This window comes from Calidris pugnax, unplaced genomic scaffold (genome assembly GCF_001431845.1).
Source record: "Calidris pugnax isolate Ruff unplaced genomic scaffold, ASM143184v1 scaffold81, whole genome shotgun sequence".
Taxonomy (NCBI): Eukaryota; Metazoa; Chordata; class Aves; order Charadriiformes; family Scolopacidae; genus Calidris; species Calidris pugnax.
In genome coordinates, this window is record NW_015090880.1 from 2,563,277 (window position 1) to 2,591,089 (window position 27,813).

A 27,813-nucleotide genomic window follows, 5' to 3' on the forward strand; every position below is an offset into this window, starting at 1 on the left:
TCTGGCTCTAGGCTACAGTGGGAAGCAGCAACGAAACACCTGGAAAAATCTGGACCTAAATTACCTAAATCTTGAAGCACATATAGCCACTTTTAAAACAAATTGTGAGCACTTTCTGGGAGCCTGTTTCTCTCTCCTGGATGTTATTTGACAAGGCCCGAGTTACCCAGGCACTCTTTGCACTTCCAAATGCTTCTGCAGCTGAACTCAATGGGTAAATGCCACAATACGCTTCTTTTCTGTGCTCTTATTGGCTACCAGCTAAAAAAAGAAATAAAAAAATCTTCCTGCTTTAAGCAGTATGGCTTTGTGTGTGCAAGAGCGTGCTCATGTATCACGAAACTTGTCAAGACTGCAAGATAATGGGCCCAACTGGGAAAATTTCCATGAGGACAGCGAGCGTGCCTGGAGTATCTAGGTCAGATCCTGCTCTAACAAAGTGCAGTATGAGGGTCCCTTTATACAGAAACTTGTTTAATTAAGATAACAGATGCTGCTGTTATACAAGTCATAGCGAGTGGCTCTTTAATTGGACACTTTCACATTCTTTGCTACCAGCACAGAACATCATTTGTTTTTTATGAATTTCTTTCCTTACAATTAAACTGTATAAACACTGCACACACTGTATATTCATAGAAAAGAAACGGCTCTAATGATGTAAGGGCTTTACATGAACGGGAGAAGAGCAATTTGTTTTGGGGTTCAAAAGTACAATTATTTTTCTGTCCTGGACCGAGCACACATCTGGCAGTAGGGTAAATGCAACTTCCAATAGCTTTAGGAAACATAAAGAATGAAGACCATTCTGTACATATTTTAAAGGGAAGGAGCCAGTGACTACAGCAACCTCTGATTTCCACCACCACGAGGATGAACTGCTCACACCCGCAACCCAGCACAGTTCTCAGTGGGAGCCGCGCCATAAAAATGAAGAAATTGAAAGTTTTCTGTGATAAGATCACCTGAGAATAAAGGTTTTAAAGCACTAGTCTCAGTAACAAATTTATCTAGCGTTGTTGCATTAGATGTAATTGAATTATTATGAGAGGATTAACAAAATCCTGCAAGAACAATCTGGCTGCCGTGACTTCCCCACCTACTCCTGCTGAAGAATAATATATACAACATAATGCCAGGAAATAATTGTTACAAATGGGAAATACTGTGGCCTGGAGGACGCATCTGCTGCTCCTGAGCGAGGTTTCCCAGAGGAAAAGTGTATTTTGGTCATGTCTCCTGTCCCACTGGCGTGGAAGGCGGGAGCTCCTGCGGCAGGCAGCAGACTCACCAGCTCATGCTCTACCAGTGGCCCTATGAGGCTGCTTCATATTGGGTGGCATTAATGGGACTGAAGACCTTTCCCACAGAGTCTAACAGATGTTTTGCACTGAAACGTGAAGGGAAGACCAAGGACAGAAAATGGTCTCTGTATCTTTACCTGTATAGAAACAGTCCTCGTTTCTGAGCAGCATTTGCAATATATCTGTATCTGTGCTATAGCTGTTTCTATATAAAATTTACCTTCTGGAGTCAGGCTACTAACCTTTTATTAGGCCTCCAAGGCAGGATTTCCATTATTATGGAGATGAACTGCCTTTAATGACTGCAATAATGTAATTGTACCCCAGGGCAGAATTTCTAATAACACAATTGCGCGGTTCTCAACCACCAGTAAGAGATACCTTCAGGGCAGGTGATTCATTAGGGGTGCAGCACACACTGCCCCAGCCTCCAGAGAACAATAGGAAACCTAAAACAATAAAGTTTTGGTTTTTTTTTTCCAGGGTAGTCTCTGCCCTCTGGGCAAACACTGAAAAACACACTTAAGTTTTGCCTCCTGGACAGCAGTAGCCTCCAGAGCAAGAGTCCCGGCAGCAAAATGTGCTTTACACTATTTCTGGCTCCAGCAAGGAGTCCTGAACATTAAACTCCATCTGAAAAGTCACAGAAGCCCCAGGAGAATTGCTGGAGCCATTGCCATGGTAGCCGTCAGGCTGCACATCAGAATTCAAAGCAAGGACTGACACGTTAATGCTGTTTTTAACTCTAGCTGGAACTGGGAGGACCATCTATATTGATTAACCTTCACACGATCAAGTTCAGTTTGGAGAAGTATCCAGATGTTCAGGTGCCTCTCTGAAACTCGAAACATCAGTTTAACCAGAGATTTCATTTAAGTTTCATCTCCCACACCTGTCTCAAAGTTCTGTTTTCTGCCCTAGAAAAAGAGATTTCAACAACAGCTTTTCTTGGCATCTTTCTTCCTACATTTCAACAGATTTTTTCAACAGCCAAGAAAGTTCTTGTTTGAAGCCCGCACCTAAGTGTGGGTGTAGAGAGGTACTAGGAGTGGACTCCAGTCAATTCTACTGTCCCTCAAGACGGCAGAGAGGAGATAATGTTTCAGCAACTGATGAAACCAGAAATACAGCAGCGTTAAGCAGAGGACCAGGCACTTGGCCTCTCCTACCCCTGTGAAGTCAGCCAGCGCTGACGAACAACGCCACGATCATTTACGACAATATAATCTCCTAATTGTGCATTTCACACAGTTTCCAGGTACAGGCTGCAAGGATGGAGTGGTTAATAAAGGCGATGGCGAGGATTCAACACCCTCATGCCCACGGGAGACACAACCGACTGCGTATAAGAACTAAATAGGTCCAACTGCCAAGTCAACGGAGCGGTGTTCATTAAGACATTTTGCCAGACCGGCCCCGCTGGATGATGCGGCTGGCGGAAAAACCCCTGGGCTGAAGCAGCAGAAAATTTCACACCTGCTTGAGCACATTTCACGTCTGGTTTCCCACCCAGGGCTCGGTGCCTGGCTGGGAGGCTCCCGGTTCTGTCGGGAGCAGGAGGAGCCAGCCCATCGCTGCCACCAGCGTTGGACTCACAACCCGTCCTCCCAGCCTAACGTCTGCCCGGGCAGGGGGACTGTGACCAGCAGAGAGCAAGGTATATGCTATTTAGCAAGTTTTTATGACTATATTCACACCCATATGACCCAGGAAAAGGTTGGTCAGGAAAACACTGTAGGTACAGCCTTCCACTACTTACACAGAGGTGTGCACCCTTCAGGGTGCTCTGGTGTGGACTCTCTCATGTCCACCATGCCATGACCTCAGGTGACAGGGTTTCACTGGGGGAAAATAATAGTATCTCCTTTTCCCAGCCGCCTATTTGACTAAAGCTTTGAAGAAACCTTATGGTTTTGAGGTTTCCTCTCCTAAATCATGCTGGAAACGAGCTGAAACATCCCCAGCCAGTTCAACCAACCAGTTCAAAAGTTATTTTGAAGTAAACGCGCAGGCAACCCGAGCTACTACCCAGGCTTATGCTCCCAGTGTATGAGCCACGTTCCTTTGGAAATCAGGATCCAGGTCCCTTCCAACCCAGACAATTCCACGATTCTACGATTTCTGCTGTATTACTGCATCGCTTGCAGATCAGAGAATAGCACTAAAAACACCAAACAACTTTGTTGTCAGCATCACACCACAGTGACCGAGCGAGAAACACAGCGCTCGCGTTTCCTTCCCTTTCTAAGCCCTTGCTCAGATAAACTAATGCTTCCCCTCTCACTCCTAAATTAAAACGAGGAGGAAGAACCGTGCCGTGCCCAGGAGAGCAGCATCAGAGAAAACAGCACATTTCAGCTACAGACTGTGGAGCGAGGACGGGGAGAGGGATGGGACCTCGTGGGGCTGACACTCCAAAACTTCCAGTATTTAATACTTCCCATCCTTTGCACAATCTTCACCAGAAGAGCAAGTTATTTCAGTTTTAAAAATCAATACACCTTGAGCTATTATAACTTTGACCTGGCACAGCTTTGTACGCTGGCTGCTAGAGGAAGCTCTGGGTAATTGATCACCCAACTCTTTTTATCCCAGGAGGCAAAGTCGAACAGTCCACAGACAATAGCTTTGTAAAGACCAGGTAACAGGAGCTAAAGAAGTCAGAAATAGGTTGTTTATTATTTTTCTCATCTAGCTTTAAATGAACTAAGTTTTTTTGCATACTTGTATACATCACCATATTATATATTTCAATGTCCGTTACAGGCAGGTAGGTTGGATGGAGCAAGACTAGACTTTCCAAGACAAAAGAACAGCTCTAAAGGGTTTAAGCTTTTCAAAATAACAATTTCCTATAATTTCTGGCTTTTTTGACCTTGACTAATAGGACAGGATTTTTTCCCATCAATCCAAGTGGCACACTGTATTTTGGAGGACTTCCAAGGACCCCTCTCAGGTGGGACAGGTAACACACTGGCACCTCTACACAGTCAACAACAAATCACTGCAAAACCATGCATACGAATTCCTAAGGTAGGCTCCTGCTTCCTACTAATGCTCTCCTTTTGAATTGACAAAAAAAATTAAAAAAAAAAAATAAATGACTTGGCCAGTCTGAAAAAGCCGTCTCCAGGCCAGGCATTAGGACTGCCAAATTAATTACTGACCCCAACTAACTCCTGTTTGCAGGACATTGAGTAATGCACCAGAGCAGTGTAATTTGCAGCAGAGGGTTTTATCTCCTGGGAAACTTTTTGAAAAACAATGGCTATTTAGAGCAAAGCAGAGGCAAAATACTTGCTTTTCAGAATGTATCTTTATCAGGTTCTTGGCAGGGATGCTTTAATAGTGCAGAGAGACTGGGATGAACACAATGGGAATAGAAATCTCACCCCCAGCTCCTCGAGACTGAACACTAGCTGTTTTCACGTTTATTTGCAAGTCAATTTTGGGAAGCTATTAATGACAAATTTAGTTTTCATTGCTGAAAGCCCCTGGGTTGGAGCAAGCTAATGAAAGAAATGGTTACTTTAAGACATTACCTCTCATTTTCTCTTAGGATGTCTTTTCCTTTCTTCCAAGAATAAGTAGGTCTGGGGGAAGCTTTCGGCTTACACTCAATGATTACTTCACCACCCACTTTAACGAGAGTTAACTTTTTCAAGAGGGTTTTGGAGAAGTCTGGACTGACGGCTGAAAGGAAAAAAAAAAAGAAATACAGATCAGAATTGCCTCTGGGAAAACCAAAGTCAGGCTTTTTTGAACATTACAATATTCCAGGGCTGTTTCTCACCTGCAGTTCCTTAATTATTTGACTTTATGAAGTATGTGTGTGTACGGATGGGGCACACGGGCACCTTCAGCTCTTCATTTGTTTAGAAATGCACACTCAGACCTCAGAAACCAGTAACCCCGGGAGGCAGCAGAAACCTGGTGTCACACACACCTTATTCGGGGCAGCACCTCCAAGAACTACGCCTGCCTGAAACTTTGACTGTATTTCCTTTTCAGTGTCGTAACAGCGTGATCATCATTTTGTCAAACATTGCCCCGTGCAGAGCAGCAGCACACAGGAAAATTGTCACTAATGCAGAGCTCACATAATCAGAAATGTTAATATTTCCAGAAGAGCTGACATTTTTATGCTTTATATTCATAATTGTTGCATAAACTGGGTCTTTTACTTTAATGCTATAAAGGTGGGAGTCCTGGACACAGCCAGGTCCTGAACCAAGCGAAACAAGGCAAGGCTTAAGTAGGCACCCAGGTACAAGGCATTCTCAAATCATCTTTTTTAATCCCTCCAGGGTACACTCTTCTATTTGTGAAAAACAGTCAAGATATTCATTGAGGCAGCCACCAAAGCCCTGCAGACAGTCTGCAGCCTGCCTGTAAGGAAGTCTGTGGAGGCAGAAGATTGTCTGGATTCTGAATCCTGCCCTCAAAGGATTTTTAATGATTTATTTGATGGGACCTGATGACAGGCAGAGCTTTGAGACGGCGGCCTCTAGACTGACTCTGGTAGTGAACTCCCCAAAGATGACCAGAAGGTTTTATTTATATCAAGTGGGACAATTAGTTTTTTCAATACAGAAAGCTCAAAGCAGATAGGTGAGGCAGCTTAAGGGTTTTCTGAACCACTCTTGCCCTGCTTGCTACGTCTTTGCTGGCAGGAGTTTACTTTCTGATGGATTAGAGGCAGCAAACTCTGCCTGGTCTCCTCTGATTCTCTTCCTCCCCTTTGCTGGCTGCGTGCCTGAACCCTGTGCCTCCTGCCCCATCCCCGAATCCCCCCAACTTGCAGGATTTTCCTTGGTTTTCCTTCTTGCTGTGCTCTGGGAGGTGAGAGTTTAGATCACCGTGCACCGCATCTGCTTGATGCTCCACAAAATGATCTAAAGCTCACCCAAACCAGCTGGGAGACAAAAAAACCTGCCGTGTGGTACAGAGAGCAAATTCATTTTTCTTAAGGGCGTCTCATCTGCCCCAATTCTTTGGGAGATCGTTCCTGCCGCCGAAGAGCTGAATAAAACATAATCCTGCACTGATAATGAGATGGGCTTTATGATCGAATAGATCTCATCTTCCAGTTTCATGAATCAGAGCTCACTAATCTCTGACCTGTCTTGTCTTTTATGTCTAATCATAGATGGCCGACTTCATTTTAGCACAGAGGAAAACACCTAAGTTATTAAAGACTATAAAAGAGCCATCTGAAAACCAACACTGGCCATGTAAAACATTTCAAAGTGAAAGGAGGCATCCCAAGGACAACTTCCCACCAACGCACCCTAAATCAGATGGATTATTATTTATATCATATTATCATAATTAGTACAGTATCATTTCTGGAAAGAATTTCTCAGATGATTCTCCAAAATTTATGGGCAAAATAGATTTTTGAATAATCCTGTTATTTCCAGCCCTGTAATGAATGGTTTACACTGGGTTTTTTTTGAGTTATTCGCTATTTCCTTCTCAGTCCCGTGTCAGGTAGAGGAGTTTCACAATACTGGTTTTATTCTGTGCTGTTCAAAACGTTGTCATCTGAAACTGAGAATCTCTGGGCTCAGTTCTCAGCAATCCCACAACTTCCTTGGGCCACTTCAGGGGTAATGCATTTAATTTCTTCACACCTTGTTTGGAAAATTAGGATTTTAATTACTTTTCTTTCACTCTAAGCCCATCATTCTTTTTTTTTTTTTTTTTTTTTTTTTTAACATTTAGCCTCAAAACTCTTTAAGGTAATGACTGCATCTTACTACACGTTTTTACAATACCCAGCACAACAGGATCCTGGTTTGAGCTGAAGACTCCAGGCAATATAATTGGCAATAACAATAGAGAAGAATCACTCTGAGAAAAGCTCTGTCTGTAATTTTCCATTTCTCTTTTTCACTTAATTTTGTTATAAGTCTCACTTGCTATTAGTGGTGTTTAATCATTTCAAGTGCTTAACTCCAGGACCTTTTAAAATAACCATTTTTCTACTCAGGAAGATCTGTTCAAAAGCTAACACTTCTCAGTGAGCTCAGAATACTGACCTCCTTTGAAAACTCTAGTGTAAAGGAAAACATGCTGGTTTTCTTTAAAAATATGCCAAATAAAATCACAGATCCATGGAAATTAATCTACAGCACACCTTTTTGGTACTTTTCACAGTACAGAAGCGAGATTGCATGACCCAAATGAAAATTCAGCCAAATAAAATTTATTTGGCAGGTTTTTAAGAGCAGGCTCTCCAAGGTCTTTCCTTTCACTACGAGGCACTGGAGGTACCCGCCAACGAGGGCTGAGCCTCTGTCTTCTGAGACTTGCCTTCCTCCCAAAGGCTCCTTTCCACCAGGGTTTTGAATAGATGGGAAAAGCATCAGTGGGTTTATTTCGATTTCTTTCACGCAGAAACACGTCCAATATATCTTAGCACCGTGAAGCCCAATTTATTGAGCATTACTGTATTTTTCTTGAACAACAACAATGATAATCTTTCAAATGATATTTTTTTTTCTATGCAGGCATCTATTTCTGCTGATAAAAAATGACAAATATTGAAAGTGCCATAATCAGAAAAGACCTCATGCTTTGCTCTTCAGGATAAAGCCGGGAATGATGTTATAGAGCATTTGCTTTGAAAACAACTCAACCACTATTTTGTAATCATGAATTCTATGTAACCCTTTGAAACTAGAATATCTACGCTGATGTATCGGTTCCCAGGTCTGTCACTTGTCACATTTGCAAATGGGGTAGAGACTCCAGGACAGCAGAGGCTGGCAGTGACCTTCAGAGATGGTCCCATCCCACTCCTGCCCAAGGAGGGGCAGTGACAGCATGTTCCCCGGGGCCATGTCCAGTTGGGTGTTGAGTATCCCCAAGGACGGAGATGTCACAATCTCTCTGGGCAACCTCTTCTAGCTTTTGACACCCTCACAGTAAAAAAGTTTTTCTTACATTTAAATGGCATTTTCTGTGTTTCAGATTGTGGCCGTTGCCTCTTTTCCTGGCACTGGGCCTGGCTCTCTTTGCCCCCTCCCACCAGGTATTTAACCACTTGGATTCACAGGATCTTTTCCTGATGTTAACTGGGACAAGCAGAGTAGGTGTACAGCAAACAGGTGGGGCAGAAGTTGTTTTTCTTGGTGAGGGTTGGGGACGGGAGTGTTATGATTGCCATCAGAATGGTAAAAGGTCTTTTCAGACATGGTTTTTCACCATTTCCTCAAGAGTCAGGTCAGTCTCTGCAGCCCATGAGCAGGCAGCTACAGGCCTGTACGCTCTGAACTGGGGCAATACTTGGGTGTCTCCACAACGTGTTTCTAACCAGCAAGAGGTGAGTGAGCTGCTCAGCTCTCCCTGCTTAATCACCTGGATGAATATGAGAATAAGGGAAGATGTAAAAAAAAAATAAAAAATAAATCTATTCTCTGTCTATCCACTTTCTCAAGTTCTTATTTCATGCCCTACTTGAAACCAACACGTTATCAGAGTTCCTCAGTGGCTCTTCTGCTTCAGATGCTGGAACTTAGCTAAACCAGCTTGGGTGAAGGCTTTGCTGGTTTTGGAAGGTTTGCAGCATTCAGGAAGGTTACACTTACCGATGACACTCAGTTCTGCGCTGGCAAAAATGACGCCGTGCCTGTTTTCTGCAACACACTGATACATGCCAGCGTCCGACAGGCTGACGTTCCTTATGGTGAGCGAGCCCTGCTCCAGCTGAACTCTGCCCTGCAGGAAAGCAGGGAAACAAATAAAAAAGTAAACAGGGAGATCCCTCCTTGGAACGTAATCCCACCGAGGTGCACAAAAAAAGTAGCGGTAACAGGAAGAATTTGGATGCTCCGATCTCTTTGCCAGCTAAAATTAAGTCAGGTTAGATACTAAATGGTAAAACCAACACAGTAGTTGGTAAATGAAATTTAAAATGGAGGACTTACCCTTGGCTTCTCTTTGATTTAATACCCCAACTGTTTAGATTAATATCCCTTTCAAGTAGATAAACTTGAATAAAAAATGCACTTTTGCTCCATAGTGGCATATCACAGGCAACTGTATTCTTAAAACAATGGTATTACGAGTATAAATGGCAATGAAGGTTAGTGAGATGGGCTACCATCTTAGCTAGCACGGAGAGAAATACTTCAAATCCTCTACAGTTTACTGGAAACAATATAGACGTTAATAATTTAATGATCCTTTACTTCATATCAGCCACTAACGGGATTTAAGTACAAGACCATCTGCTAGTGACCAGCGTGAAACAAGTAAAATTAGTGTGTGGAACAAAAGACCAGGGTATCATTTGTCAGCCTAAGGATATGGAGCTCCTGGTATCAATTTTAATAAGTACAGCAAAGTGTTCCCTCCCTCCCGAGGAGTTTCTCCATTTAAAAATAGAAATATAAAGAACTATTGGCCTTCTACTTGGCCTTAGGGTGGAAATTTAATGTTTGTGCAATCTTTATTGGGGTTTGATCAAATCTGGGCTGCCATGTTCTTTCACCATAAGTGACAGGGAAAAATAAATGCAGGGTACTGTGAAAGCAATGCTTTGGTGACTTGTCTTAGTTTGTGGTTGTACCGGGGGGGATCACAGGACTGAGCGATGCCCCTCTAGCTTGGCAGGAGGAATGGGAATGCTGCTGGAGAGCAGCAGAAACACAAAGTTCACCTAAATATCTGTCATGATTTTGATCCTCAAACTGGGACAATACCATAAACTGAAAAAAAACAAATCTGGGGCAATAATTTTCAGGCTGCAGACTTCATAGTCCCACTTGGCCACCCCCTCTTCTTCACAAGGACCCTCAAACTGGGACAACACCATAAACTAAAAAAAATGAATCTGGGGCAATAATTTTCAGGCCGCAGACTGCATAGTGCCACTTGGCCACCCCCTCTTCTTCACAAGGATCTCTCCGTCCTTAGGTTGGTCCTTCGTTTGAGGGAGAACCTCTGAACATGTCCTTAGGTTTGTATCGTGGGTCCTTCGTTTGAGGGAGAACCTCTGAACACAGACCTGCTGTAGGTCCTACCTGTGAAGTAACAGTGGCGCCCACCAGGCACAGCAAGGAAGTGCCTACACAGTGGGGAGATTTCAAGAGTGGAGATGAGAAGCTGGTGGAGCAGGAGAGCACCAACCTCCTCCCCGGCACCTACCTGGGGCAGCAGGGGCTCCCCGTCCTTCAGCCAGCGGTAGGAGGGCTTGGGTCTCCCACTGGCCCGGCATTCCCAGGCCACGCTCTCCTCCATGGCCACGTGGGCATCGCTGAGCACCTCCTCCCCAGTGCCTACCTGGGGCAGCAGGGGCTCCCCATCCTTCAGCCAGCGGTAGGAGGGCTTGGGTCTCCCACTGGCCCGGCATTCCCAGGCCACGCTCTCCTCCATGGCCACGTGGGCATCGCTGATCTTCTGGATCCAGTTGGGCTGAGCTGCAAGGCAGAAGGAATGAAAAAAACCTCATATTTGGAGCCAGCAGCATGCTCTCAAGGTAGAAGCAAATTTCCTTATTAGCACATTTAAAAGTTGGATTTAATAACATGCTTAATAATTGCTAATGATTTTTTTTTTTCCCTGAGTCTAGTTCTGCTTTCTGAAGGTGGCACGTGCAAGATCAGAACCTGTTCCCATTTTATTTTTAATGAAAAAACTTTAGGAAAAGGAAAAAACTTTAGGAAAAAACTTCAGAAATCCTGATTGTTGTACAAAGCAACAGCTCATGTGCTGCCCCAGAGGAATAAATTGCATTGTTAGACCCCTGGTCCTTCAGAGACATTTTCTTTGTCAGGATCCATACAACTTAGTCTTCAAAGCTCTATAGTTTAGCGTCCAACTTCAAAACTTGTACTTTAGAACTATCTCTGCATTGAAATTAAGGTTATTCCAGTAACTTAGGCCTGCATGGTTATAGGCACTATTTCAGGTCCAAATTCTCAGTCTTTTCTTTGATCAGGGCCATACCTACAAGTCCTGTCACATGGAATAAATTGCAATGTCAGACCCCTGGTGCTTCAAACAGAGACATTTTCTTTGTCAGGATCCATACAAGGAATAAATTGCATTGTTAGACCCCTGGTCCTTCAGAGACATTTTCTTTGTCAGGATCCATACAACTTAGACTTCAAAGCTCTATAGTTTAGCATCCAACTTCAAAACTTGGAATTTAGAACTATCTCTGCATTGAAATTAAGGTTATTCCAGTAATTTAGGCCTGCATGGTTATAGGCACTATTTTAGGTCCAAATTCTCAGTCTTTTCTTAGATCAGGGCCATACCTACAAGTCCTGTCATAGGAAGATCTTCCACGTGCATGAAAAATCTTTAGACTCAATAAATGTATTAGTGACATTGAACAAACCTAGAAAGTTTTAAAAAAAAGACATTGGAGATACATTCTGGTAGAATTAGGTGAAAACTGGCACTGACAGGTTTCAGACATTCATGAGATTATATTTTCAGTTGTTTCACTTATTTTTATCAAAGTTTGGGTTTTGTTTTGTTTGTTTTTTTTTTTTTTAATATAGTTTAAGTTCAGCCAGTCTCCACATGCAAAACAGTTTAAGTTCAGCCAGTCTCCACATGCAAATCAAATTCCACTAAAATTGTCATGTGTTTTTGGAGACCATACAAAACCTCTGACTTTGGTATGTTACCTTCTCAAACCCCATCTGTCCAGATACAGCTACAACAATTTTCAGAAAGTCCCATCAAAAAGAGAGCGACGTGAAGGTTTTTAGTAGTCATTTGCCCTGTTTTGACATAAGAAAATCTGAGAGACTTAGTAGGAAGATATTACCAGCAGAGGTCTCCAAGAACCTGGTTAATACTTTTTCCCATGTAATCAGATAAAAAAATAAAATTAAGGTAACAGGTAACAACTTTAGATAGTTAAGTCTTGCACAGCAGCTTAACTCCAATGGCTGACAGACTTGCAAAAAAGCAGAAAGGCAAATTGGATGTAACGACAGCCCAGAAGCAAAAGGAGCAACTGAAAAGAAGAGGGAAATGGTGTTTACTTCTTCAACTGCCCCTTCTGCCCCTGTAATATTTTAAGCTTGTTTATTATCTGTATCTAAAGAGATATGGAAAGGGAAAGCCTTTACATGTAGGAAGATGAAAGTCAATTCCCTTAAGTCTTGCACAGCAGCTTAACTCCAAACCCTGACAGACTTGCAAAAAAGCAGAAAGGCAAATTGGATGTAACGACAGCCCAGAAGCAAAAGGAGCAACTGAAAAGAAGAGGGAAATGGTGTTTACTTCTTCAACTGCCCCTTCTGCCCCTGTAATATTTTAAGCTTGTTTATTATCTGTATCTAAAGAGATATGGAAAGGGAAAGCCTTTACATGTAGGAAGATGAAAGTCAATTCCCTCACCTGGAACTTTAACAGTTCCATTGAACGGAGACACCCCGCGCAACTGCAACAGGTTCAGTGGCTCAAGGACATTTGCAAATTACTCATGAATTTACATATTTACTATTCTAACAGCATTCAAGTCATAATTTTGAAGAGAGTCTTATGATACTGTTAAAGAGCTCTTTTTTGCAGGACTGTTGTACCAAATTCCCACGTGAAAGCAAAAAAATACAGATGAGACAACTGAAAGCAACCTGTAAAGCAAGAAAACCCATGAAAGGTGGGCTCTATAACATATAAAGGTAAGCTATGGGAAAAGAAAGAAAACTCTCAGGTCAGGAGCAAAGAAAATTCAATACTTATCCTGATTTCAGGCAAACTCCTCAAATAAGGAAAATTCTCACCCAAGGCAGGGAAAGACTTTCCCTGTCCGGTTTTCTGCTGCATTTTGCAGGTCACAAATCTGCCCTCCTGCCCTGAGGGATGGTGCTGAGATTTAAACGTGCCGTTATTTAAACTGGTTAAGTTTTCTATCCTAAAACCTTTGCAGACAACTACAGAACGAGCACAATAGGGCAAAAATAAATCCGAGTGAAAACCAGAGGAATCATTTGTTTCACGGCAGCTCCTTTCTCTGCTGCTCTTTGGGAGACTTTTCTAATTAGGTCAACCTCTCCTTTCAACAGTTCATTTCAGAGAATCGCAGGCACGCTCTTGACTTAATCTTGAGTAATACACAAGGGTTGGCTCACGTAGCAAAGATGTTGGAGCCACCAAATGAGAGTCGCCATAATATAATGAAATTTGACAGCTTCCCATTGGGGATCATACCAAGACATGGTAATGTGACACAAGATTTCAAGCACGATAATTAAAATAATTCAAATAAGATTATGAAACCACTCCATGCTACAACATTATATAGCGACATTATTCGAGATAATGACAAGGTTTAATTTGTGACTGGTAGTAGTATCCTAGAAATAGTCCTTTGGATCCTTTCACCGATGCTAAGCAAAGAGGAATTCTTTCATACGATGGGTTCAGAAATATTTTGGCCGTATTTGGAGTATTTACACGTTATTGGCCTTGGTTGAAAACATCTTGGAGGAAAAACCTTGTACTGAAGAAAAAAAATTACATGGAAGCTGATTAAGAATTCATCTGAGTTGCAAGAAAAAATTTACATGCTAAATAAAGTGGAAGAAAAAGCTTAAAAATATAAGCATGACTCCTACATAAGGACAGTTTTAAAGAAAAATATCCCACCTCCTGGGTAATGAGGGCTGTCTGGAATTCGTTCTCATGGGAGGCAGAAGAAAAATGATGGCAGCAGTTAGAAAAAAATTCTGTTTACCTTTGATCTCTTCCCAGTCTTCACCAATGCAAAGTGGGGCGTTTTAAAGCAGGTGACTGGGAAAGTATGTGCAAATATGCTCTTACTTCTCTAAGGCTAAAAAATCCAGAATGAGTCTGTCCTTCTCTGTAATAAGTTGAAAGGCAAAAGTGGGAACTGGAAAGCTGGACCAGAACTCACATCCTAAGAGGCATTTGAAAATGAAATGACACAGCTGGTGATGATGCATCGCCTCAGAAATGAGTAGCAAACCCCAAAAATGATGGGAGCAACGTGAGAAATAAACCAGAAATAAATCTGTAGGACTTTGCCATTGCCTGCAAGCTCAAAATAACCAAAAAGACTAAAGCAAATGAGGTACTAATACATATACAGAATCCAATTCTCAGTCGGCGTATATTGATTTCAGTGTTCCTAAGCCAATTTCTAGCAGCTGATGACCTAGTGCAGGCTGTGTAATTCATCATTAATGGCAGATGAAAGCCTGAACGACTTGTCCATTCCTATATCTATTCTAAGGAGATTGAGACCGAGCCCAGGATCAGAAAAGTCTAAAGACCAGAAAGCCAAGTGTAAGAAGAAAAACAGATGGGAAAAATACACGAGTAATTAAAAATAAAGAATGCAGCCAGTCTATAAGGTTTGTGCACACATCATCCTGGTCCAAATGGGGATATACCTTCCGTAAACACAACCCATATATCCCTAATTTGTTATCCTGACCAATGATCACAGGAATGTGAAACCAGACTTTAGGTTATCGCTTTTCCTCTCCTCTTCCTTTCCTCCTCTTAATCCCTTCTTCCTGACCTCTGTTGCCAATTAAGGACTATTTGAAATCTATACAACTCTCCAAGCTGTGCTCTCAAATCCTCCACCAAAGTCACCTGCTTGAATGTCACACCTCAGTGATCTCCATTTCTCTGCCTCTTTGGAAAGTTCCCCAAGTATTGCCACTTGGGCAGGATGTCTCCTTTCAGCCTCTCTGCCCGTAATGAACCAGCCTGGGGCTTCTGCCTGGGACTAAAATACTAAATATCACAGGAAAAGAAACAGAGGAAAACCTGAAGGAGTTAACCCAGCTGATAAACACTACTTAAATTGCCCCTACCTCTTATTTACCTCCTGTTCTGTAAGTTATTCTGCACCGTTACATGATTTTCTCCCCAGTTACTCCAGGCACCAAAAGACTAGGTATTACAGACACATGCATAAAGACCCATCTTTGGGGATTTAGTTATTATTTATCCCTGACGCTCCAGGCTGCAGCGCCCCAGGGGAGTGAGGAAGATGTGGGGTGCTCTATAAGTAGCCTGAACAATTCTCATACCTATTTCTATTTTTGCTTCTTCTGCTGCAGAGCTATTTTTCCAAGGCAAAATTATAATAATTTGAGCACTTTTTCTGAATCTCCTAAAAATTGATTTCTCTATAAGCAGGTTTCCAGCAATCCCTTGGAAAAGGAAAAGTGGAGGAGAAACATTTCTGCTCTCTGTGTACAAACTTGTTCGGAGGCAAAACTTCTCTTGGGCAGGATATTATTCAAAACTCAAGAGTTACACTAAAATCTGAGAAAATACATATTCCACTGGCAGGAGTCAAGGCATCTCCCCTCTGAGCAGTGATTTTCCTCAGCTGAGAGTGGGCACTGTGATGATTGCTCCTGAACCCAACTGCTCCTTTCTGGAAGGAAAGATTTGGCTGCTGCCAAAGTGTTTAAGTGGTGGTTAACCAAGAGTTAAATTGGTACAGTATTCTGAAACGACCCAAGATTTGGGAACTTCAAATAAAATGAACAAGGAGAGGCTTGAAGGTGAGAAATCAATTGGTAATTTATCTGCGTAACAGGCAGAAAACTGGGTTTTCTAGCGAGGCATGTAAATTATAATTAATAATAATACATATTTGTCCTATTTATGTGATTTTTCTTGAATTTTTATCAGTCCAGAAATTAATTTTATTTCAAAGGGCTTTGAATTTTCAGCAAATTATTTGTGATCTGGGGCCTAAGTGGAGTAGAGACGTGCAACTCCCTGATTTTCACTTACACAAATTTCCTTTTTAGACCTCCAGCCATAATGAAGAGCATAACATGATTTACTTTTGAGGTTGTTTTATAGAGTGGCATAAAGTAGCTTTGGCACAAATAAAACACAGGCCTACTGATGATAGGGGGACTCTTTTCACTGCAGAATTAAGGAGCCACATAAATTCCTGGTGGGACTTTGATTTGAGAAGTATTTAATCTGAAAAGCGGTCCAGCCAATTAAACGGCTTCTGCTGAATATCTTACAAAATGCTGCAAACAACTGTAATTAGTTACAAATAAGTCTGTATCTCTGCTAATGTGGATGCTGCTGCGCTGACACTTTTAGAAACCATTTTAATTGCAATTTTTTCCTCCTGGCCTTGGCTTCCCGGCAAGGTGCTGGGCAGGGACTGGATGAGCTCAGGCTGGAGATGCTGGGAAAGGCGTTGAGCACAGGGATGAGCAGCCACAACAACGTCTTAGGAGCTGGTTGTGCTTGTGCATCTGCCCATTCCCTCTTGTCCTACACTCAAGACAACCTTTGGTTTGCGACTGTCTGTCTGAAAAAGGAAGGTCTGACTGGAACGGCATCTAAAATCAATATGAATGAAGCAACACCCATAGAATCATAGAATGGTTTGGGTTGGAAGGGATCTTAAAAGATCACCCAGTTGCAGCCCTGTGCCCTGGGCAGGGACACCTCCCACCAGCCCAGGTTGCTCCAAGCCCCCTCCAACCTGGCCTTGAACCCCTCCAGGGATGGGGCAGCCACAGCTTCTCTGGGCAACCTGGGCCAGGCTCTCACCACCCTCACAGCAAAGAAGTTCTGCCTTATATCTAATCTCAGTCTCCCCTCTTCCACTTTGAAGCCATTACCCCTCGTTCTATCCCTACCTGCCCTTGTAAAAAGTCTCTCTCCAGATTTCTTGTAGGCCCTCTTCAGATATTGGAAGGTCGCAGTAAGGTCTCCCCGGAGCCTTCTCTTCTCCAGGCTGAACCCCCCCAACTCTCTCAGCCTGTCCTCACAGCAGAGGGGCTCCAGCCCTCCCAGCATCTGCATGATATCCTCAGGTCATCTGGACCTCTTCCAACAGGTCCGTGTCCTTCTGATGTTGAGGGCTCCAGAGCTGGGCACAATACTCCAGGTGGGGGTCTCACCAGAGCAGAGTAATGACAATAAATAAGCATCTCCTTACGGCTGGTTTTATGAATGAAAAGGCAATTTCTTTTTAAATTAGCTAGCTGAGGTAATCTGTTTACTGTACTCGTGCCAAAAAAATAAATAAATTGTTGGCATTGCTTTTTCCTCAGGATATAAATCTTAGCCTCGCGGAGGGTTATCAAATTTAAAATTTATGAGCAGCCAGATTAAAAATAGAATCAGGTCAATGGGAGCGCTTCCGAAATGCTGCGGATCAAAACACCCGGCTGACGGCGTGCGGACCCTCACTGCCAACCTCAGTGGAGAAGCAGAGACCCAAACCAGAGGTGTCAGTGCAGCCAGGACCGAGGCAGGGATGTGCTCCAGCCATGTCCATGCCAGGGACCTCACCTGCCTCAGCCAAAGGGATTTCACTGGTCCATGGGGAACAGGCTGTGAAGTCAGGAACGCAGCACAATGTGCATTTATGGCTGCTAAATGAGGGTGGGAAAGAATCACAGAACTGTTTGGGTTGGAAGAGACCTTCAAGATCATCCAGTGCCACCCCCTGCCCTGGGCAGGGACACCTCCCACCAGCCCAGGTTGCTCCAAGCCTCCTCCAACCTGCCCTTGAACCCCTCCAGGGATGGGGCAGCCACAGCTTCTCTGGGCAACATGGGCCAGGCTCTCACCACCCTCACACCAAAGAAGTTCTCCTGAGATCTCATATAAATCTCCCTTCTTTCAGTGTCAAATCCTTTCCCCTCCTCCTAGGGCTCCCCTCCCTGATCCAGAGTCCCTACCCAACCCTCCTGGAGCCCCTTTAGGGCCTGGAAGGGGCTCTAAGGTCTCCCTGGAGCCTTCTCTTCTCCAGGCTGAACCCCCCCAAATCTCTCAGCCTGTCCTCACAGAAGAAGATGTTCTGCAGAAGATGATGTTCTGCAGTTTAATTTGCTAGTTCTCAGGAGCTAATTTGAGGGAGGTGGTATCTGGTTAGGAATGGCAGACAGAACAAGAGACTTACGGCAAGAAAACAAGTGATATGTCGTTCAGAGTTATAACAGTCAAGGTAACACGTATAAGTCACCATAATTGCATTAACATTAACACGGTTTCTATCGTGTAGGTCTATCTATCAAGTAGGACACACAGCACTCAGAACAAATGCTTCTGGAGAGCAATAAAACACAGCCTGTTGCAGGGGCTCAAAGCGCAGAAAATGGAGGAAGAACAGATCTTGCATGTTTAATTAACCTTTCCTGCTGCAACGAGAATGTCAAACAACTTCAGTGTCACTGATATGCTAACGGAGGAAAAAATAAACATTGATACAAGAATGAAATAAAGCAAAAGTCAACCTTCCCTGACAACTTCCAGGAGCGCTGAAAGCAGCAGACAGCGGAGGCAACGCTGGGTTATCTACAGCGAGCAGGCAAATTGGAATTTCATTTTCTTTTTCTTCCTTTTTCTGTTGTTTTATACTATGCAGAGAGGCAGATAACTGGGTTTAAAGGAGCCGTTAAGAGCCAGATTGTGATCTCCAGGGCACACCTGGTGACAGAGCCCATCACCACGTGCAGGTGGCTCATCTGTCTGTCCATCCCTATCCCATCCTCCGGAGCTTTCCCTTCTCCAGGAGCCAGCCCCGACCCACCACCAGGCACCTGAAAAGCTCTGCCAACATTACAGTTGTATTCCAACAACAACATAACACTTCTCAGCTTCAAAAAGAAAAATGATTACGGAAAATCACTTTCTTTCAAGTTTTGACTATTCATATAAAATGTTTGTGGGGTTATTTCCCCTTAAAAAATGTCACTGCCACCTGAAACTCCAGAGCCCAGCTTACAGAAAGCAAGCGTTTTTTAAAAGATCTGTTTTCAGCACTAAATGTCTGCCAAACACAAGCTATCCTTGAAAATGGAATAAACGAGTAACTCATCATCCTCAAGACAACAAGGACAATATTTCAGTCAATTTTCTTTAAAAACCGGTAACTAGCAGAGGCGGCAGCCAAACACCTCTGCACAGGGACTCCTCCGCTCGCAGGAAGAAAAGTGGATGTAAAGATAGTTCCCAGCAGCAAAAACAGAAGAGGAGGACGCTCCCCTTCCCACCAAACCCTGAGCTTCTTCACCGAAATGCCATCCTGAGTGTGAAAACCAGCACTAGCCACGGTGGCAGCTTTTGTGTAGGATTTGCAGTCATCCAGGAACGGCATCCAGACTGGGAAATTCGTTACGGTAATTAGATGATAATTTAATATATGCAATGGTGGGAGTATACCAAAGGCTCGATTTACTGCTTTTGCAAGGAAGGCAGGATTGGCCGTGGGTTGAGCAAAACTGCACAAATGATGAGTCTTTTCATTTACTGTCCACATGGGAAAAATCAGGAGAAACGTGCATTGTTTGATGAACAGAAAAAGAAATCTTCAAATCTTTTAATTTAAAAAACCCAATTTGAATCAACCCCAGATTCTTTCCTTAACATGAAAGATTTCACTGTGTTCTTGCTATTTCTCTCCTTTTTAACATTTTTCTCGTTTTTATATTTTACTCAATTTTATATTTTACTCAATTTCAAAAGAAGTTTTCATTTAAAATGGAAGCCCCAAAAGCTCTGATTTCTAAACAAAATGTCCTTTAGAAATATTTCCAATTTTAAAACATCCCTATATAGGCCTTTTTAAAAAGAATTACATTACCCACCAAATTCAATCCAGTTTTGCCAGGAGGGTTGATTCCCAAACTCTTTTTCTGTAGCAAAATTACTATAAATCAAAAACATTCTTGTCATCTCTGGGGTTCAACCCAATATTCCCTGCTAACAGAAGCTGGGCCCTCAGGAGTATTTTGGGGGCGAAAACACTGAATTTCTCTCCGTGTGTTTGATAAAGAATGAGGCAGGTTTCAGACAGGTTTTATCTCCAATTACACCCGTTTTGAGATGTGCAGTTTGTAAATAAAAGTAATTTTAAAAATACCCCCCAAAATTACTTTCTCACAAAATATTTCCTTGATATGGCACTTGCTAAAATAACGCCCCCAAAGGCAAACAGGCTGCTTACCATAAAATGTCAGTTGTCCTCGTGCCACGTTTTTCCCTCTCACGTTTTCAGCTACACACTCATAGAGTCCAGCATCTTCTTGCTGAAAATTTGGGATTTCAAGAAGCCCGCTTGACCTGTGCCTCCTGGCTTTTCTGGGTATCTGTTTCCCATCCGCTCTCCTCCAGCTAATCGTAGGAACTGGGCTAAATAAGAAAAATAAAGCACAATAAGACTCGTAGAAAAAGCTATGCATCTTGTTTGATCAACTTAACACTGTTTCATATTTGAGGATGATGAGGACACGTTCGGTCTGAAGAGCCTGGCACAGGATCTGGAGCAATTTTGTTATGGGTGGCTTGTATATAATATAAGTATATATATGTATATGTATACTTATATATATATGTACATATACCACTCACATAGTCTTAAAAGCAGGAGACTGTATATTATAAAAATGCTATTTGGACAAAGCTGAATTTTTGGTTCTGCTGTGACAATACACCCATTTTCCTACCAGTCCAACAGTTTACTCTAGAAGCGTTGCCAGTGTTTATTCTAGAAATGAGAGGTGTTTTAAGTGTTGCATGAGACCCGCATGAGACAGGAGATGCACAACCACATCTTTACAAAACAAGTTCTTAAAACGTTTTAAGTGCTGCATGAGACCCGCATGAGACAGGAGATGCACAACCACATCTTTACAAAATAAGTTACATCTTTTCTCTTCCTTAGGAGTTTACGTTCTTGGTGAGCAAAGCCCCTGCTACCCAGGCCCCCTGTCTGTTATTAACACTTGCAATAAATAACTCCTGCCAAGCAAAGTGGAGTAGCAAGTCCTGCAGCACCGAGAAAGGGAAAAGCTGGAGGAATAATAATACTAATAATAATGGATCAAAACTCACTTCCCCAAGGCAAAGCACTCCAGTTTCACCGTTGTTCCTTTCGCAGATGGAACCGTTTCTGGGAACTGCACTTCTATTTTTGGCTCGTACTCTCCCATCACCCCTGTGAACATAAAATAGATGCTAAGGATCGGGTGAATTTTTTGCAATAAATTCGCAAGTGCTCCTGCGCTAGCGCAGAACTGTTCTAGACATCATTACTTGCCCAATTAATCCATTCATTTTAAACATGGCCTGTTTCTAACAGCCGTGTAGTGCAGGCTCTTTTCCTATTTATTGCCAGAGGAAAATCTGAACCAGCGCTCCACACCATCTGCCAAAGATTAAAATTTCTTCCTAGCTCTGTTACTTTTTGCTTTAGAATATTCAGGATTTTTTGCAGGTAACTTGTAGAATAAGGAAAGCAATAATAAGGGAGGTTCACCACTTTCTAGAAAATGAAATGCGGAACAAATAGCGATTAGAAAAAGTTTTAAAAGCACTGGAGCTAATCAAGGCTTCTATTAAACTTCAAGGATTTAGACGTGCAGAGATCACATACTTGTCGGGTAATTTCTTTATTTTTACTGCCCCAGTAAATCACGTACTGTGGCAGCCTCTTCATGAAATTGTGTTTAAAAATTTGTGCACATAAAAAGGCCATTATATTAATGATAAATGGCTACATTTCTAGTCACTGCACTGTCTTAAAACCGGCACATATAATTTCACCAATAGTGATTATCAGCTAATTGATGATTGCAGTTTAAATCTTCACTGCGCAGCGCTTCCTGGCCATTGGCCAAGCGCAGGGCAGGCAAGGAGCAGGCGGTGCTGGATCACTCCAGATGAATCCCACCAGTAGGCACACGAAGAGAAATGGGAGAGCCTGGGAAATACAAGAATTGAGATAGCAATGGAGTTGGCCGAGACACCCAGATAAGCCAGGGCTGCTCATGGTGTTCATGGAGTTGTTCAGGGCTGTTCGGGGAGTTCTCTCTAGGGGAGAACTTTGTAGAGTAGGGTTGAATGGTTGGACTCGATGATCCCAAGGGTCTTTTCCAACCTGAATGATTGATTCTATGATCGTAGCGCTGCCTGCCCCACCAATGGGCCAGCTACAAACCAATCCTCAACGAACAAAATCCACAAGAATGGCTCTTTCTTCTGTGCCTCCTCCCCTGCTGAGGCAGGAACTCAGTCCCCTGAGGCGAAGCAGGGTGTATAGCAGCGTGTGACACTAACGGGCTACTTAGGAAATTAAGGCAGAATGTATTATTAATACATTATTCATTTAATAGAGCAGGAGACAGGAACAGGAGGGAGGAAAAACGGATTGTTTTGGCCTCCTCTTCACTCATTTCTCTTATTGTTCCTGTTTCTTTGCCTTGGGTTGCGTCAGGGGAGCAGGTGATGGAACCCCAGACCAGGATGGGAAGGCCACCTGGGGCTGCAGAACATTGGTTCCAGCCACTGTTGCCCACAGCCCTGTGGCTCCAGCAACTGCTGCTGCCTCTAACAACTCCTGTTTTACCAGCGGTACTGCACACTCAAACTACTTAAAAATCAGGACTCGTACCTAGAAAAATCACAAGGCTCCCACTGCAATTATAACCTACCTACAAATACATATATATATGGGGTATGCTGGGAGTCCTGCACTCTCTGCTTTACAGGAGAAACATCGGTGCAGTTGAGATATCTCCATCCTGAATCCAAGACCATTTCCACGCAGACAGTCCTTATTATTCCTGCTGATCCTGGGTGATTTAACATCTGACTTAGCCGTGCAGGTGGAAGGGATGGGGGAAGAAAATAAAAGACTAAAATAGACACCGGGTTTGTAGTTTGGAGAATGCTTCCAGTGTCATGGCACATCAGATGCTCTACACGTTTGCATTTCAGAGGCTTTTGTATTTTTCCTTCCAAGTTCAAGGCTTAAAAAAGTGCTTTTGGATGAAAGTCCCAGGAATTCAGAAGCAAGCTAATTTGTCTGAGGAGATGATATGCATTTCCTGACAACACCTGTGAAATGTTAAAGTTTAATTGGCCCATACAGCTGCCACTGACGGTAATTTCATTCCAGGACTATTTCAGTTCTTTCCTACTATTACTGTTTTAATTCTGATGTAAAAAATCCAAACTGTGTTTTAAAGAGAAGAAGGAAAGTACCGCAAGAGCAGCAGCTGTGAACACCTGGGTGCTCCCAACAGGCTTTGGCTGGTCTCTGCTGCTGGGTGGGGACGGCCCAGAAGGTCCCAAAGGTGCTGCGGTGGTGGTGGGGATGTCCCCTTTCAGGGGAGATGGTGCAGAAACCGTGGCCTAAGGGGGACAGGGCACCAGGCGACAGACACCAGTTTATTAAATGGAGGAGAGTGTTGCAGGTTTGTTCCTTTTCCTTCCCCTTTTCCAGTCCGTATCCCCGGGCGAGCTGCCAGATGGCTTGTTTGGGAAAGAGCCACTCAAATTTAAACCTTTTTTTAGAGATTTTTTTTCAAATGTAAAGCCTGTCTGAGCTGCAGTAAGTGCTACACTCCTCGTGGATGCCTTGCTGCAGGCTCTAGGATCATTCTCAGCCTTTGGTGCCATATATGTATAGCTATTTATTTTACTCCCCAGCATGAAAATAGCTCAGAGAGCCCTTTCTCCACAACTGGTGCCAACTGGTATGATCAGAAGTAACACCTGTCCCTGCAGAACCCAAGCTGAAACCCATTCTTAATACCTGGGTAATCTAGAAAACCATATTTTTTTTTTCTTTTATACACTAGTATTTACATGATGTGAAAGGGAGAGCTGCTTGTCAGTCCTGAAGACCTGTGCTGAAATATGGGGGCACTTTTCAGAAGGACAGACCCCAAAAGAAAATGTGCACTTTTGGGGACCACAACACTCACATAATATTGTATTTAGATCTTCTATCTGCACTGACAGCATCCTCGCTGCCGTAAATCAACACAGCTACATGAAAATATTTAAGTAGGGGGTGATCATGTGGCTTTGTGGGAGGGAATTAAGAGCGACAGAGGAAAAACATCCTTTTCCCAGCACAGACTGTACTTTGCACGCTATATTTATCATCATCAGATAAACTCTGTCCATGGAAACAAAGAGTTTGAGCTCACACTGACCACAACAGCAGCCTCAGCATGGTCTGTTCCCACCACCATCCTGTAACCCTCTATGATATTTATCTCTTCAAGGAGGAAAAGCTGTATTATGGGATCACAGCATGATATGGGGTTGGAAGGGACCTCTGGAGATCATTTAGTCCAACCACCCTGCCAAAGCAGGGCCACCCAGAGCAGGTCCCACAGGAACATGTCCAGGCTGGTTTGAATGTCTCCAGAGAAGGACACTCCACCACCTCCCTGGGCAGCCTCTTCCAGGGCTCTGCCACCCTCACGGGAAAGAAGTTCCTCCTCATGTTTAGATGGAACTTCTTATGTTCAAGTTTGTGCCCATTTCCTTTTGTCCTGTCCCTGGGCACCACTGAAAAAAAAGGATAAGAGGCACCTTCTACTTCCGTGGCACAGCAACAGGGGAAGGAACCCAAGTTCTGCCAACAAGAGCAAACAAAAAGCTGTCGCAAACAACATCAAGAGATCTATAACCCTGCAGCTGAAAACTACCAAAAGAGAAGCACAAAAGGCCCAGGTGGGGAAAGCAATCTGCCGACAGGAGCTGATTCCCTCCCCGACGCCTGCATCCTTTCCTTTTACAGATTATGGCTCAACAGCCTGGCATTGTAAAGCCAGCGGCACTGGAAAAAACACTCTGAAAAGCTGGTTTTCTCCAGGATGATTACATTCAAGTAAAATAACCGTGACAAAACCAGCAGGTATTCAACGCAAAAAGCCAAAATAATTCACGACCGAGTCTAGAAAAATTACTGCTGTAAATTGAAGAAGAAACGTGAAGTGAAACTTCGGGGTTCTGGCGGGTGAGATTTCAGCTGGGGGAACCAGGACTCTTCACCAGTTCCACGAGCAGTTCCAACACTGGCTACAATAAAAACACCCACCACGTAATTCATATACATCTCTATTAAAACAACTGAATTTCTTGATATCGAACAGCACAGGGTCAGCTGAACTTGTGAGCATCTGTTCTCTTAGAAACAGAACTCTGTTTTCTTTCTACAGCTCCAGATTTGGGAATTTTATTAATTTTTTAAGTGTGAGATTAGGAAAAGGAAACAAAAGGAAAAAGTGCTCTCTTTTTCTCTCTTTAGCTCAGCATGAATTAATTAAAAAACCAAATATAGGCACTATTCTTAGTTCTATGTGACCAATATTTCTTTCGAATAGTTCACCATTTGTTTCTTTCAAAGTAACGGGGCTTTGTATCAACTACAGAGACCTACAATTAATTCTGCACGCCAGCAAAAACATTTTGCAATTTAAAAATAACTTTGATTTTGAGAAAAACCCAGAAATTTCATACAGAGGTTGTTGTAAATTACGTGGATTTTTTTGGAATTCACAAGAAGTATATCAATACAAAGCCAACAAGGCATTAACTTAGAAACCTTTAGTAACAGACAGTTTTATGGATGCATTGGAGGAAGTTGGACTATCCTGGCTGGGACGTCAGGGCTGAGGGACCTCAGAGCTGCATTGACCCCTCTGTAACTGGGGAGCTGCTCGGGGAAAGAGGGACCCCTGGTCTCTTCTCCTGAGCTCCAGCTCAGCACGTGTAAATGCATCAGGAGAGGTACATTATGAATTTTTTTCCACTTAACTCACTAATGGAAATTAAACGGGACTGAAACATTAATTGTTGATGAGCTACCCTCCAAGCCTACTAATTTAATGATAAAGTCTGGTTGGAAAATAACGTGTCATATACATTAAGATATACTGGGCATGTTGGGTATGAACACGAAAGGTAAACAAGACAACTTTGCCAGTGGAAATACAACATGCCTTGCATTTTACTCAATTCTGTTATTCACACCAGGGAAGCAACATATACAATTTCTCTTTTTGAGCATGACAGTGAGTTATACTTGGATTTCATAGGGTTATTCTATACAGAATGAAAAACGGAGACCTGCTGGTTTTTAAAATGAACCTTGCCTGTGATACTAGTTCAAGCCTATTTTAAAATACATTTTTAGCCCGTGTTTGGTTTCAAGTACAGCCATCTTTGGCTCTACAGATACACCACCACCTTCCCTGTTTGACTCAGGAATGTTATTCCCCAGCCCCTCAGAGGTTCAATTAAAGTTTCATATCTTTAATAAACAGCAGAGTGCACTTCAAAGGAATGGGAGAGCATTCCTGTGAATTACCTCAGGAAGGCAATCAGTCCCTGTAAATAAAGGGGAGCGGGTGGAGGAGTGATGCACTGGGAGAAAGCCCTTGGCGAGGCACTTCACCATCAGCCCCCCCAGCAACTGTCCCAGCAGCAGCCCCACCTCGGACTGGAGGCAGAAATTGAGCCCAACTGGGATAAATGGAAGCACTTTTGGCTAGGTAAGGGTTGCATAAACATCCTGTTAATGTAATACTTAAAAGCATTTCTTCTTCAATGTCAAAAAATGTTAATATGAGACAAATTTAAATATTCCTCTTTATCTTTTGTACTTCGATAACTTATTTTGGACTCAGAGGGACAGATTTACTGTCACTGTATTTACAGAAATGCAGCCTCCTCTGTAACAAAGAGTGGATCTGGAAGAGACCTGGAAAACCAGTCGTCTTCATCCCTTTCCCAACAAATTTTCCAAACTTCCCATCTCCAGGAACCATTCTAATGGGAAGGAGATGGAATGGGAATGGGCTGGCAGCAACGAGCCCGTATTTTACAAGCAAGGATTTTTTGTCAAACACCACTAGGTGACAATGGATCTTCTTCTAGAAGAAGTTTCTCATAAAACATTTCTATTTCTGGAACAAACGTCCTAACTGTTATCCTTTAAACAGGCAAATTTTAATTAATTTTAATTGCAAATTAACATGCAAATTTATTTTTCTTATCTACTCAAAAATGATGACGATACAAATCAATTCTCTGTATAAATTTAGAAATCCTCCTCTGGTTTCTTCTTTTTGCTTTTTTGTATTATTCCACAGACTGCTAAAAATAGCACTAATTCTGCTGGGAAATCCAGCCTGAGCTAACAGTTACCGAAACAACAAAGTGCTTTTGTTCACTTCTGGGCTGCGTAAAATGAGGAAAACTGTAGTATAACTCTACAACTCAAACTCTAAAATCTATTTTATTTCACCTGTCTTTGGCTAAGCGTCACCAAGTGTTTTTCTTTTACAACTACTGCCTGATGCTGAGAGTTTTTCCAGTGGTGGGAAGAGCAACCTTGGTCACAGCATCATAAACATCACCACTGCCTATGACTTTGAACCACGGCTAAAGGAGAATCACAGAGTCACAGAATCCTCTAGGTTGGAAGGGACCTTAAAGATCATCTTGTCCAACTGTCAACCTAACTGACAAAAATAGACACCCACACAACAAACAAGGAGCATCATCACTAAACCATACCTCCCAGCACTACATCAACCCGTCTTTTGAACACCTCCAGGGATGGGGCCTCAACCACCTCCCTGGGCAGCCCATTCCAATGGCTGAGAACCCTTTCAGTGAAAAAATTTTTCCTAATATCCAGCCTGAACCTCCCCTGGTGCAACTTGAGGCCATTTCCTCTCGTCCTGTCGCCTGTGACTTGAGA

At 42.9% G+C, this 27,813-nt stretch overlaps 1 protein-coding gene across 1 annotated transcript in view; it reads right to left on the bottom strand.

The window, feature by feature from the left end:
• Positions 1-27,813, bottom strand: part of CNTN4 (contactin 4) — a 373,607-nt gene that overhangs the window by 69,155 nt on the left and 276,639 nt on the right. The window contains exons 8-12 of the mRNA XM_014946726.1: positions 21,141-21,243; positions 20,254-20,438; positions 10,596-10,732; positions 8,900-9,029; positions 4,847-4,997 (exon numbers count right to left, since the gene is read on the bottom strand). Of these exons, the coding sequence (XP_014802212.1) occupies positions 4,847-4,997; positions 8,900-9,029; positions 10,596-10,732; positions 20,254-20,438; positions 21,141-21,243 (706 nt within the window). The remainder of the gene's footprint in view (positions 1-4,846; positions 4,998-8,899; positions 9,030-10,595; positions 10,733-20,253; positions 20,439-21,140; positions 21,244-27,813) is intronic.